The sequence below is a fragment of the Tamandua tetradactyla genome, chromosome 7 (genome assembly GCF_023851605.1).
Source record: "Tamandua tetradactyla isolate mTamTet1 chromosome 7, mTamTet1.pri, whole genome shotgun sequence".
NCBI lineage: Eukaryota > Metazoa > Chordata > Mammalia > Pilosa > Myrmecophagidae > Tamandua > Tamandua tetradactyla.
Genome location: NC_135333.1, coordinates 14,336,023 through 14,350,518, shown reverse-complemented (window position 1 = coordinate 14,350,518; position 14,496 = coordinate 14,336,023). Strand labels below are relative to the sequence as shown.

Below are 14,496 nucleotides of genomic sequence, written 5' to 3'. Positions count from 1 at the left end.
GTTCTGGAAAATTACTCTAGTGCCTGGAACCCTTGTGAAATCTTATAAATTGCCCTAGGTGTTCTTTAGGATTAGCTGGAATGGTCCTGGTTGGAGGTGGGCAGGTTATGATATAGGCAGCAAAGTCTACCTGAAGCTTGCATAAGAGCAACCTCCAGAGTAGCCTCTCGACTCTATTTGAACTCTCTCTGCCACTGATACTTTATTAATTACACTTCTTTTCCCCCATTTGGTCAGGCTGTAATTGTTGATCCCATGGTGCCAGGTCTGGATTCATCCCTGAAAGTCCTCTACCATGTCACCAGGGAGACTTCCACCCCTGGATGTCATGTCCCACGTAGGGAGGGCAATGATTTCACTTGCTATTGCATGCTATGAGTTATGTTCAAAAGGAAATCACCAGCACTCCTACACAACAGCAAAGGTAAATAATGGGTGAGGGAGAAGAGTTAAGAGGAGGCTTAGATTTCCTATTTGGTCAGGGTGTGTTTATTGGTTTTCAGTCTCTTGGGAACAATGAAATTGTGTAAAATTGAGTATGTTGATGGACTGTGGACTTTGGGCCCTCTACATGACACCCGATAAATGCAAGTGGCTGAAGGATGCACTGACAGAGAAGTAGAGTGGTGAGCGATGGTGTATACTTATGAACAAAGGCTGTGCTGCTACAAAAAGAACAATGTTGTAAGGCATGCAACGATGTGAATGAACATGTGGGACATTTGGTGAAACCAAATAAGCCAGAAACAAAAAAACAACAATGGTATGGTCATCTTTAGAAACTGCTTATAAGAAAACAGGAGCCTAGATTGTAAGCTTTTAGAGCAGACACATTAAGTTTGATTATTATTTCTGGATTCTGAGAGGCTGTTTTATATATATAGCCTGATATTTAGAGATAAGAGCGAAGCCAAACAGGTTGGGGTTAAAGTAGTTCAGAACACAGGGGTAAGGAAGACAGTGTCTGTATTTTAGAACCACACATACTCTTTGAGACCAATGGAAGAAAGGTTTATTTGATCTGGAACTGAAATTTTCTGTAGTACATAATCTCATTCAACCTATCTGTGTAGCTCATTTGAACAACTGAAACACAGGGAGCACAGAATGAGAAAGAGGTCTTTTAATCCTGTATAGATTATTGTAATGCCTGAAAACATCCTAGGGTATATTAACCTAATAATCAAAAACTATTGGCAAAGTCCTCTGAGGAAGGGGAGAAAGACTGTGGAACTAGGAATTCAGGGAATTCCATGATATTGTGTCAAACTTTAGGAACACCCAAATCAATAAGCCATGCCCTCGATCATGAGGCTTACTCTTGTGAAGCTTATGTAGGTAGCATAGAAGCTTAGACTACCTATAAGCATGCCTAAGAGTTATTTCTGGAGGTCCTTTGTTGTTGCTCAGATGTGGCCTCAATCTCTCTAAGCTGAACTCTGCAAAAAAGAAAATTTTTATATCAGATTCTAGACCCACTATTGCCTGTTTAAAGTATGGCTATATGTAATTGCGAATATTTTAGGCTTGATTTGATGTTGATGAATTTCATGTTTTTCAACAAGGTGAACCTGACTTATTAACCATTGAAGAAAGATTAATAAGAATGTTAATTTAGTTTGCTACTTAAATATTAATCAACTCCCATTAGTGATAATTTATTTTCCTAATGTTCCACAATTTGGATGTTTACATAAGACAATTTATCTAGATTTCCAGACTCCATGAAAAATGTTGAAAAGAAATCTAATAGTTGATTACTGGCATATCTTACTTTATTGCACTTTGCTGTATTTACAAGTCAAAGGTTTGTTTCTATCATCTGTTGAGCAAGTCTGTTGGTGCCATTTTTCCAACAGCATGGGTTCACTTCATGCTTTTGTGTTGCATTTTGGTAATTCACGCAATATTTCAAACTTTTTCATTATTATATCTGTTATGGTAATCTGTGATCTGTGATCTTTGATGTTATTGTAATTGTTTGGGGGCAAAACATACCACACCATATAAGATGACAAAGTTAATAAATGTTGTATGTGTTCTAACTGCTCCACTGACCAGCCATTGTTCCACTATCTGTCTCCCTCTGCTCGGGTCTCTCTATTCCCTGAGACACAACAATATTGAAATTAGGCTAATTAATTACCCTACCATAGCAGTGTTCAAGAGAAAGGAAGAGTCACACATCTCTCACTTTGAATCAGAAGCTAGCAATGATTAAGTTTAGTGAGGAAGGCACATTGAAAGCCAAGATAGGCTGAATGCTTGGCCTCTTGCAATAAATAGCTGAATTGTGAATGTGCAGAAAAACTTTTTGAAAGAAATTAACAGTGCTACTCAGTGAACACATGAATGATAAGAAAGTGAAACAGCCTTATTAGTGATACGGAGGAAGTTTTAGTGGTCCAGAAAAGTGTAAGGTGAACCAGCAAGTGCCAATGTAGAAGCTGTAGCAAGTTATCCAGAAGATCTACCTAAAATGATTGATGAAGGTGGCTACACTGAACAACAGATTTCAACAGGTTTCAAAGCTTCAGAGGACAGGCTGACACTCTTCTTAGGGGTTCATGCAGCTGATGACTCTAAGTTGAAGCTGAGGCTTATTTACCCTTTCAGAAATCCTAGGGCCTTTAAGAACTATGTTAGATTTACTCTGCCTAAGGTTTATAAATAGAAACATAAAGCTTGGATGACAGCACATCTGTTTACAACATAATTTCCTGAATATTTTATGACTTTATGACTCATTATTTTTGGCTGGCATCTTACTTGATTTCCTTAATAAGTTTATTCTGGAGGTTGTTTTCACTCTTTTACATAGGATTTTCTTGCTTATTCTCTATCTTTTTTTTTATACTCAGTTCAACTCATTCTAGACCTTTAGCATAGGTTCTGTTTAACTGATCACAATTTTTCAGTTCTTGTTTTTCTGTTTCTTGCCCTGCCTATATGGAGTCTTTTTTGTGTGTGTGAGGAGGTTGTCCTCAGATGTTATGGACCCCGTCAGATTTTCTCAGACCGGACTGGGCTGTATCAATTTTCCCTGAGGGCGAGACCCAGCAGGTTGATAGACTTTCCTATGAAGCCTCTAGACTCTGTTTTTCCTGTCCTACCCGGCATGTGGTGCTTGTCTACCTGCAGCTTCCCACCAGCGTAAAATGCTGCGGTGCCTTTGACTTCAGCAGACTCTCCCTGCCAGGGCATGGTTGAGACATAGTAAAGGTTGGAGGTTGGTATTAATCACTTCAGTTTTCCAGTCCCTGGGGCCTGAGTTCCTTTAGGGAAGGATTCCACTTGAGCTGGGCCCACCCATCTCTTGGAGAATGTACAGCCATTAGTGATTTAACTCCTTTCACCTGACTAGTTACTGTGTCACAAGCTTAATTCCGCCCTTGCCTGGGGCAGTGCTGGAGACTGAGAAGCCTTGCAGTTGTATGTAGTGAGCTGTTAAGTAATAGAGACAAAGCCAAAAAAAAAAAAAAGCAGGTCCCCTGCTTCTCCGGTTTTGTCAATCAAGAATTTAAGTATCTCCTGGCTATATGTGTCCCCTTTTTTGAGGGTCCAGCTCTTTTCAAGTATTTTGTGCTGTCTGACTCAAAAACCAAACTCTGGTTTGGTTTTTTTTGTTGTTGTTGTTTTTATTCTATCAGTCCTACCCCTCTCTGCTGGGGCAAAAACTCCTGGTAGTTTTATTTCTTACTCCAGGTTTATCTGAGCTGTGGGGGCTTATTTTCAGTAGTCAAAATTTGTTAATTAATTCTTCGATTGGAGCTTGGCTGAGATAAACCTTTGCTGCTAGTAAAGTCTGTTTCCTTTCCCCTCAGTGAACCAGGCTGTTGTGCCTGTGGGGGAGGGGCACCAGCCTCAGCGGCTTGGGGGATTTACAGTTCTTTGTGGGATCACAGATGATCTAGCTTGTCCAGATTCTTTACTCAGTATTTTAAGCCCACAGTTGCAACTTACTGTTCAGAAAAAAGATTCCTTTCAAAATATTATTGCACATGTAGTAAAGAAAATGTTCTAAAATTGATTGTGTTGATACTGTAAGCCATTGATTATAAACCTTGGATATGATGTGTGAATATATCTCAATAAAATTGTGTTTTAAAAAAACTTAACTTGGTAAGAGCTTTTTACCTGCAGGAAAAAAAAAATAAGCCTCTAGACTCTGTTTTTCCTGTCCTACCCAGCATGTGGTGCTTGTCGTTTTTTGAGAATTTACTGCTCATTGACAATGCGTCTGGTCATCCAAGAGCTCTGATGGATATGTACAAAGAGATTAATGTTGTTTTCTTGTCTGCTAACACACAACATACATTCTGCAGCCCATGGATCAAGGAGTCATTTCAACTTTCAGGTCTTATTATTTAAGAAATATATTTCATAAAGTTATAGCTGCTATAATAGTGATTCCCCTGATAGATCTGGACAGAGTAAATTGAGAACTTTCTGGAAAGGATCCACCATTCTAGATATTATTAAGAACATTTGTAATTCATGAGATGAGGTCAAAATATCAACATTAACAGGAGATTGGAAGAAGTTTGAATGACTTTGAGGGGTTCACGACTTTAGTGAAGGAAGCGACTGCTTTTGGGGAAATAGCAATATAACTGAAATTAGAAGTGAGGCCTGAAGATGAGATTGAATTGCTCCAATCTCTTGATAAAACTTTAATGGTTGAAGAGTTGCTTTTTTTGGATGAGCAAAGAAAGTGGTTTCTTTTTTTGTAACTTTTTAAAATTGTATGTTAAAACTTTTATACAAAGCAAAGAAATAAAAAAGCAATAGTTTTCAAAGCACTCTTCAACAAGTGGTTTCAGGACAGATTCCAGAGTTTGTCATGGCCTCTGCCCATTTTAAAAAAAATATTTTTATTGTGAAATCACATGCATACGGTCCATCCACAGTGTATAATCAGTGGCTTACTATTTCATCACATAGTTGTGTATTCATCAGTGTGATAATTTTTTTCGAACATTTGCATCATTCAGAAAAAGAAATAAAAAGGAAAAAGAAAAAACTCATATATATCATACCCCTTACCTTTCCCTCTCATTGACCACTATTATTTCCATCTCCCCAATTTATTTTACCCTTTGTCCCCCCTGTTATTTTTTTGTCCATACTTATTGACTCATGTGTCCATACCCTGGATAAAAGGAACAAGAAATACAAGGTTTTCACAATCAGGCAGTCATATTGTAAAAGTTGTATCTTTATACAATTATCTTCAAGAATCAAGGCTACTGGAACATAGCTCAGCAGTTTCAGGTACTTCTCTCCAGCCACTCCACTACACCATCAACTAAAAAGGGAATCTATATAAGGCATAAGAAAAACCTCCAGGATAACCTGGAAATGAGACAAAGTTTCAGTGGCTGAGAGATTTCAGAGCTGAGACGTTTTCTGAGAGAAAGTGGTTTCTTGATATGGAATCTTCTCCTGGTGAAGGTGCTGTGGATATTGTTGAAATGACACGTAGTTGATGAAGCAACAGCAGAGTTTGAGAGATTGACTCCAAAGTTCTACTGTGGGTAAAATGCTATGCAACAGCATCAAATCCTACAGAGAAACCTTTTGTGAAAGCAAGAGTCATCAGTGTGCCAAACTTCATTGTTTTATTTTAAGAAATTGCCACAACTACCCATCCTTCAGCAACCACCATCCTGATCAGTCAGCAGCCATCAGCATTGAGGGAAGACCCTCCACCATCAAAAAGATTACAGCTAGCTAAAGGGTCAGATGATGATTTGCATTTTTTAGCAATACATTTTTTTGTTTTTTTTTTTTTCACATGGGCAGGCATCAGGAATCGAAGCTGGGTCCTCTGGCATGGCAGGCAAGCATAATAAATTTTTTTTAAGTTGAGGTTTGTACTTGTCTTTTTCAGTCATAATGCCATTGCTCACTTAATAGAAATGCAATACAGTGTAAACATAATATACGTACTGGGAATTCAAAAATTTGTGAGACTTGCTGTATTATGATAATTGCTTTTTTGCAGTAGTCTGGAACTGAACCCAAAGTATCTCTGAGGTATGCCTGTAGTATTTAAAATATTGGGAAGAGAAGTATGTCACATTTTGAAAGACAAATCAAAATTTTACGGTACATCTTTATGTTACAAGTTAAGGTATTTGAATGTAGCTCTAACCTAAGGGTAATTATCTTTACTGGCAGTAGTTTTTATCAAAAGAATACATCTTAACTCCTGATAGGTTACTATTTAGAAATATACTAACATGAATTAAGGTATGTTTTCTTTTTACAGCACAGTGAGTATTCGAGTTTTCAGTCTTTAAAATAATGTTCATATTTTGCTTAATCAACAATGTATTTTTTCTGTATAAAGATGTCTTAACTTACACAGTTTCCATGCCTAATTTGACCTATTTTCATCTTAATTTAATCTTACCTTTATAATGCATATATTCTTTCTGACCAAAGTTGTGTTTCCTTCATAAGTGATGGTTATATTATTAATTAAAAATTTTAAATAAGATTTTGGGATTGTATCATCTGCATTTGTTTTATATTTGGCTTTAAATAATGAATATTATAAATACTAAAGGGTTTGTACATATATTAGTAACCATTCATTTACTTTTTCAGTACAGATCTCTCACATGCATGAGTTTATTAGTAACATTGGCCCATTATTTAATTCTCAATTCGTGCAATGGTTAGATTTGGATTTTTTTCCTGTGTATATCCTTAAAACTCTGTTGTTTTTTGTGTTACCTTTAACAAAGGTGTGATAGATGTTTACATGAAAAGTAAAATGCTTACATTTCTTGATTTATAGAATTTTGTTTAAAGATAAAGATCGGAATTGGGATGAAATAGAAAGCAAGTTAAGAGCTGAAAGTGAAGTCCCTATTGTGAAAACTTCAAGCATGGTACAGTAACTTTTTTGAATATTAAAACATTTCCGTAGCAGGGTTTTATTTTAAGGGAGAAATATGTGCTTTTTTTAAAAAAACTTTTTATTTTGAAATAATTTCAAACTTACAGGATAGTTGCAAAAATAATACAAATGCCATTCAGAGAACTCGAACATACCCCCACCCCCTCAGACACCTAGATCTACCAATTTTAGCATCTCAGCACCTATGTTGTATCCTTCTATCTATCCATCCATCCATCTTATTTTTTTAACATCTTAGAGATCTATTTTTTTAACATTTCAGAGCATGTTGTACTTCCATGTACATTTCCTCTGAACAAAGTTACTCACGTACTCACCTTAAGAACAGTTATCTAGTTCAAGAAATTTAACATTGATATAAAGCTTACATGTTCCAGTTTTTTCTTATGTCCCAGTGATGTCCTTTTTCTCTTCCGTTCTTAGATCCTATCCAGGATCATGTATTGCATTTAATTCTTATTTTCTTTTTAGTTTATCTTTCTTTTTAAAATTGTGGAAACATGTATACAGCATAAATCTTCCTATCCCAGCCTCTCCCAAGCATAATTCAGTGGAATTTTTCACATTCACAATGTTGCAAATACTTCACCACCATCCATCACTATAACTTTCCTTTCACCCCAGACAGAAACCCTATACTCATTTGGCATTAACTCCCCATTGCCCCTGCCTTCCACCCTTAGTAAGGTACACTACTTACTGTCTCTGTGAGTTTGCATATTCTCCCAATATTTGTTTGTGATTACCATGGGACTTAAGTTTAACATCCTAAATCTATAACAATCTCATTTCTTATAATACCAACTTAACTTCAATAGCTTACATAAACTATATACCTATATCCCTCTGTCCCCTGACCTTTATTTGTTTCTTGTCACAAATTAGATATTTATATATTATGAGTCCAAAAACCATTGGTTGATCAGTACATTTTATGCATTTGCCTTTTAAATCCTGTAGGAAGTAAAAAGTAGAGTTACAAATTAAAAATAAATGATTCTGGTATTTATATTTACCCATGTTATTATCTTTATTGGAAATCTTTATTTCTTCTTGTGGCCTCAGTCAATTGTCTAGTGTCCTTTCCTTCCAACCTGCAGAATTTCCTTTAGCATTTCTTGTAGGTCCAGTCTTATGGTGATGAAGTTCCTCAGCTTTTGTTTATGTGGGAATGTCTTATTCCCTTCCTCATTTTTAAAAGGCAGTTTTGCCAGATAGCAAACTCTTGGTCCAGCAGTGTTTGGCTTTCAGCAAAAGTATGTCTTTCCCATATGATTTCTGATGAGAAGTTGGCACTCTGTTTAATTGCAGCTCCTTTGAAATGTGACGTTACTTCTGTCTTGCGACCTTCAGAAATCTCTCTTTACCTGGCAGGGTAAAGATTATATATAAAGATTATAACATGTAACAGTATGGGTTTATCCTGTTTGGAGTTTGTTGAACATCTTGGGTGTCTTTATTCACATCTTTCATTAAGTTTTGGAATTTTTCAGCCATTACTTCTTTGAACAATCTCTCTGTCCCTTTCATTCTTTTTTCTTCTGGGACTCCCATAATACATATATTGGTATGCTTAATGGTATCCCACAGGTTCCTCAGGCTCTGTTCACTTTTCTTCATTCTTTCCTTTTTCTGCTTCTCAGACTGGATGATTTCAGTTGTCTTATCTTCAAGTTCACTGATTCATTCTCCTGCAAGCTCCGATCTGCTATTGAACCCCACTAGGGAATTTTAAGTTTCTGTTCTTATGGTCTCAGGTTCTGTTTGGTTCCTTTTCACAATTTCTGCCTACCAGTTGATATTCTCTTTGTGTTCATCTGTTGTTTTTCTGATTTCATTTAGCACTTTGTCCATATTTTCCTATAGCTCCTTGAACTTACTTAGGACTGTTTTTTTTTTAAGTCCATGTCTGGTATGACCCAGGTCTGATTCTCCTCACTGATAGTTTGTAATGGCCTATTGTGCCTAGGCCATTGTTTCCTGTTTGTTTCTGTGGTTAGTAATCCTTTGTTGAAACCTGGACATTTAGTATTTTAATGAGTTATCACTGGAATTTAGATTCTGAGGCATCATTTTCTTAAGCTTGTATCCAGTTATTGTGACATTAGAGCTTTCCTTAAATGCAAGCAGCTAACAAAAGAAAAGAAAGAAATCCTTTTCCTAGTCTTTTGAGATTAACCTGTACCAGTGTTCTCCTTCAGTGCTTATCTATGCAATGGTAAGCCCTTTCTGCACATGCGTATGTGTTTGGCCCTAAGAATGTCCCCACTTACACAGGGCTGAATATTTCCTCTTCCCTAGGAAACCGTTTCTTCACAGTCCCAGCCACTGCATTATATGTCCTACACCAAGAATTCCTTGTCTTAGACAGTGCTACTTGACTGTTGTCCCACAGTGTTCTATAGGAAAGTTCCATGAGCTGTTTTCTATATGCTGGGCAAGTTCTGGAGCAGCAAGTCCCTCAGGCCACCACAAGACACATTAGGCCAGAGATACATCCTCCCAGTATGTGCCTACTCCCAGTATGTGCAGGGTTGCTCTGCTCCCTCTAGAACCAGAACCAGGGATCTGCACTGGGACTATGGACTGGCTCCACATTGAGCCAGCAAAGGTTGAGGAAGGAGCTAGCCAGGTGCCAGGAGATCCTACTCCTTTTACATAGCCTTTGTCTTGATTTGATGCTCACCTTGTTATTGTAGTCCTTTAGTTGTTTTCTAGAGCTTTGAGAAAGCTGTTTCTGCTATTCTTGTTGGTTGTTAAAAGCTTCTGTGGTTGGTCAGAGCATTGAAGCTTCTTACTCTAACATCTTCATTGGGATGGAACCAACATGTTTATTTTTTAGACTATTTTTTTGTTTATGTTTATCAGAGAAAGTATAAATGCACAAATTTGGGAATTTTATGTCTTCAAGTGTCACTCAAAGGTGCTTAAAATGTTGATAGCTTTAGGGGTGCAAGATAGTTCATTGGTAGATCTCTTGTCTGCCATGCAGGAGACCCAGGTTCGATTCCTGGCCCATGTACTTCCCAAACAAACAAACAAATGAAAAACCAAATAAACAAAAATTCAGCAAATGGTGCTGCAATAAGGGAATACGCACATAGAAAAAGAATGAAATGTGTCCCACGCCAGACAGCATACAAAAAAAAATCAATAGCTTCAAATTTATAAGGGTATGAAGAAGAAACTTTTCATGTTTCTTACTCTTATACGTGCTTGTTACTGTACAAAAGTATACATTATAAATATAAGATTTGAAATAAGAGCCTTACTCTGATAAGTAGGCATGGGTTGTTTCCATTTACCTACTTTATGGAATTTTAACAAATTTTCGTTGCTCAGAGTCATCCTGAGATTGTAGTTTATATATTTTTCCTAAGAAAATTTTAAGGACTGTTAGAAAGTTATTGCAGAGATGATCAAAATAAGTTTTTAAAAATCTTTTCTCATGTAATAGTAAATCATCTTGAACTTTTCATCTACTGTTAGTGTCTCAATTTAAAAATTATTTTTTTCAGCATTAAAGATTTTAGGCTTTAAATCCTATTTATGTTGGATTTACATAATTTTTATAATTATATGAAATATATATAAATATATATAATATATATAAATAAATATATAATTATTTTCGTATAATGTCACTAGTAAAGTAGTACATGTAGATAATACCAAGAATCACAAATAAAATCGAAGTGAGGTTCATTGCTTATTAAAAACATTTTAAAGTAAGCCAATTTTTATCATTGCCTTCCCTGCAGGAGATTTCATCTATCTTACAGGAGCTGAAAAGAGTTGAAAAGCAACTTCAAGGTAAATTTATTTCTAAATTAAGAATAAAGAGCTAACAGGATAAATTTATTCTATGTGGTATTTCTTAAAATCTTATTAGGATATTGTTTGAATAAATGTAATCGCCTATGGATAAAAATAGAGTTCTACATTTCTCAATTACACATAAAAACAAAGTTTTAAATCCAGTGTAAAGAATTAAGTAGTTTAGTTAAATTTTGGGCATGCTTTAGTGCTTAGATTTGTCAATAGACTAGATGTTATAAAATAATTCACAGTGTTTTATATATTATGTACTATATAATATATATTTTATATATATAAAATAATGTTTTAAAGTGTATGTATGACACTGAAAATGCTTTTGTCCAGCCTGCTGTTTCTACTTGTAAAAATACATACATTTTATTAATGTCTTATTTTAATATTGACAATTACAAGTATTTATTTAATTTGAAAATGCTTTAATCATATTTATGATATAACCTCAAATGAACATATATTCTAATTAAAATAATAGCTCCTTGAGTAAACTACAAGAAATGAGTGCATATTGGTCATAGGGACCAGAAGAGGAAGGAGAAAAGAGAAAGAAATTCTGCCTCCTGCTAATTGTATTCAGTCCTTATTGATTGAATTATAAAAGGCTTAATATGTGGTTCCTAGCTAAGTGATTCTTGACTCTTTTCTGGCCCCAACATACCTAAAAGTTTTGATATACCCCCATGAGCAAATGTGGCTTGCTAACACATTGATTCTTCACTGGTAGTTTGGATATACTTTTTAAAGGACCTCGTAAGTAGTATTCTTTTCTTCTCCAACTCACTCCTCTACCCAATGCCAAGTTGAAAATCACTACCTGAGAGCTTCCTCATCCACCCAGGAATCTTTTAGATTGAAAGCTGGTTTTTCAGCTGGACCCTCCCAGGGAGGTAGAAGGTCTCTTTGGCCTGCTGGTACTGCCATGGGTTGTTAGTAGCTAGGCTTTGAGGGGACCCTTATGGCCAGTGATACATATGCCTGTGCACGTGTCTGATGTCCTAGCACTCTCACCAGGTTAAATAACAAACTGCTGTGGCAGCATTCTAAGTAATGCTGGTGTTCTTCTAGCCTCACAAGTCTTCAGGCTACTCTGAACCATGTTCTAGCAACTAACGACTGAGTGATAAGTAAGGATAGGAGTGTTTATTTAGATCGTAACCAATATTCTCTCACAATAATAAAAGCAAATTTTAAAAAGGTCTATCTTGAATTCTACATCTCTCAACCCTGTCTTCCAGCAGGTTCTGAAATGCCCATAAGCAAGCCTACCCAAGAGACTATGCAATCTACAATATAGATCAGCCACAGAACTGATCTATATTTGAAAGATTAGCCAAATTTAAAATCACATAAGAACCAATAGTTGAAATGTTATCCAAATTTAGTTGTGTTTAGAATTAGGTCTTTTTCCCCAAACTCCTGTTGTGTTGTTTTTTTCTTCAGCAATCAATGCTATGATTGACCCAGATGGAACTTTGGAGGCTCTCAACAACATGGGATTTCCCAGTACTATCTTGCCATCTCCGCCAAAACAGAAGTCCAGTCCTGTGAATAACCACAGCAGTCCGGGTCAGACACCAACACTTTGCCAACCTGAAGCTAGGGTTCTTCATCCTGCTGCTCTCTCAGTCTCAGCTGAATTTGAGAATGCTGAATCTGAGGCTGATTTCAGTATACATTTCAATAGATTCAACCCTGATGGGGAAGAGGAAGACATTACAGCACATGAATGACTTTCTGTTGATTATTAAAGAATGATACCTGTGGAATGACTAGGAATATTGGAAGCAGCATAGTGTTGACTTATACAAAACAAGACAGTTTGGTCAACTAAAATTTTGTTATCCCTGTCTTCTTAATTCTATTTTTTATTTTTTCACCTATAACATGGTGTCATATTAATCCTTTCAAATCACTTAGATAACCATTTGATGCACATATGGGAAAAAGCAGATTGTGGGCATTTTGCCTTTATGGCTTTATGGTTTTCTAATTTAATTATATAATTGCATCCTTTCCCTTCATAGGTCTTTTTTTTTTTTTTAAGCCTTGCTGTGACCTCCAAGCAAACTAAATACCCACCATTTCTGAAACCCCATATCTCTTGTGCCAAGCTGCTCCCTGAAATGGACTTCATCTGTACAGATTTGTTAAACAGTTACATTTCCTTCTTAATAATAGGATTTATATTAGTATTCATTACCATTGGATACAATGACGTATAACTCTTCACAGTAAAGCAGACCTTTCAAAACCTTCATTTTTGTGTCCTGAAGTTTTCCAACATATGTGTGATTTATATAACTTTATTGCTACGTAAATTGTCCTGGGGTTTACGAAGATTAACTATTATGTTTGCACTAAGATTTGCTGGGAGTGGTAGGTGGACATATCTATATAACAATAAGGACTAATTGTCTTTTTTGTACATAGCAGAGTGATAATTCTGTATTTGTTTTAACCCACAGTGTTTTCTCCACTTTCTTAAAGATCAATTTGGCACTTTTTTTGTTTGCTTGTTTTTTTAATGGAAATAAGATTTTATTTCTCATTTTAGGTCAAATGATAAACTAGAAAGATTAAACTAGACAGATAGTTTAGGTGGAGGGTAATTTAAAACTAAGAACAAGTATATTGGTCCTGTGTTACCAAGTTTATATGTGTCAGTTGAAAAAATTTCCCTTGAAGTGATCATGAGGTTTAAATTTTCTTCATTAGAAGACTTGAAGAACAGTAGTCATAAGATTAGTTGATAGTTTCACTCCCAAGCAATAAATTGTTTCTATGTGTTTCCTTGTAGGACCCAGTAGTAATTCCTGTCTCAGTCTTACATATTTATAAGGACTCTGGAAGATGACATCAATAAAGGCTTTGGGCCTATGCTACTAAATAGGAAGCCTATGAAAAATATCTTCTATAATTTTTTTTTCTTTCCAGTATAGTTGACATTTGGATAAGTTTTAAAAGAAAATAATTATCTTTGTTTCCAGAACACTGTAATTTGGGTCAGTCTTAATTCATTTAAATATTATCAGAAGACTTCTATTTTTCCCTTGATCTACAAAGGTTAGGATTTCAACTTTTGTGAAATGGTCTTTAATATTTCAGCAATAATCCTGTGCTACATTGTTTTAAGAAATAAACTGATTCTGTTCATTTCAAAACTTTAGGCATTTTTAAAAGCCTATACTGCTGGACTAGATGCAAAAAGACTTTTTGTAGAGATAAAAAAACAAAAGTCTGTTGTATAATGGAACCCATATTTTTCTTTAAACTAAAAAAAAAAAAGTTAAATGAATTATTCTTTTTGCAAAGCTAAATTCCCCGTTCTGTCTAATAAAGGAAGACTCAAAAAAGTTTCAAAGAGCATGAATAAAAAGATGTAAATGCTTTGAAGGAATGAAGAAAACATTAAAACAGGGTAAAGTCATTTGAAGAATATGTTGAATAATCACCCATAGTTCCCTCTTTTTTGTAATGTTTGGGTACTGATTATATCCACATGGAAGTAGAAGGTAAAGAGTTCTTTAGAAAAATGTTAGAATCTACTTTATATTATTGTTTGTGTTTACACAGTTATGTTCAGTGATAAACATTTGGCCTTTTACTATGTTATTTTTATTTTGTATGAATACATTATTCTCTTTATTTATTTTTGTTACATTTATTACTTATGTTATTTTGTTATGCATATACAATTCCATTTTTAATAAAGTGTTTCTGGAACTTTA

The 14,496-nt window shown here is 35.4% G+C and overlaps 1 protein-coding gene across 8 annotated transcripts in view; it reads left to right on the top strand.

The window, feature by feature from the left end:
• CEP170 (centrosomal protein 170) overlaps positions 1–14,496 on the top strand; it is a 187,161-nt gene extending 172,665 nt beyond the window's left edge. For all 8 annotated transcript variants that reach the window (XM_077168469.1, XM_077168468.1, XM_077168472.1 and 5 more), the window contains 3 exons: positions 6,809–6,902; positions 10,693–10,744; positions 12,209–14,496. In XM_077168469.1, coding sequence (XP_077024584.1) covers positions 6,809–6,902; positions 10,693–10,744; positions 12,209–12,498 — 436 coding nt within the window. In that variant the 3' untranslated portion in view covers positions 12,499–14,496. The remainder of the gene's footprint in view (positions 1–6,808; positions 6,903–10,692; positions 10,745–12,208) is intronic.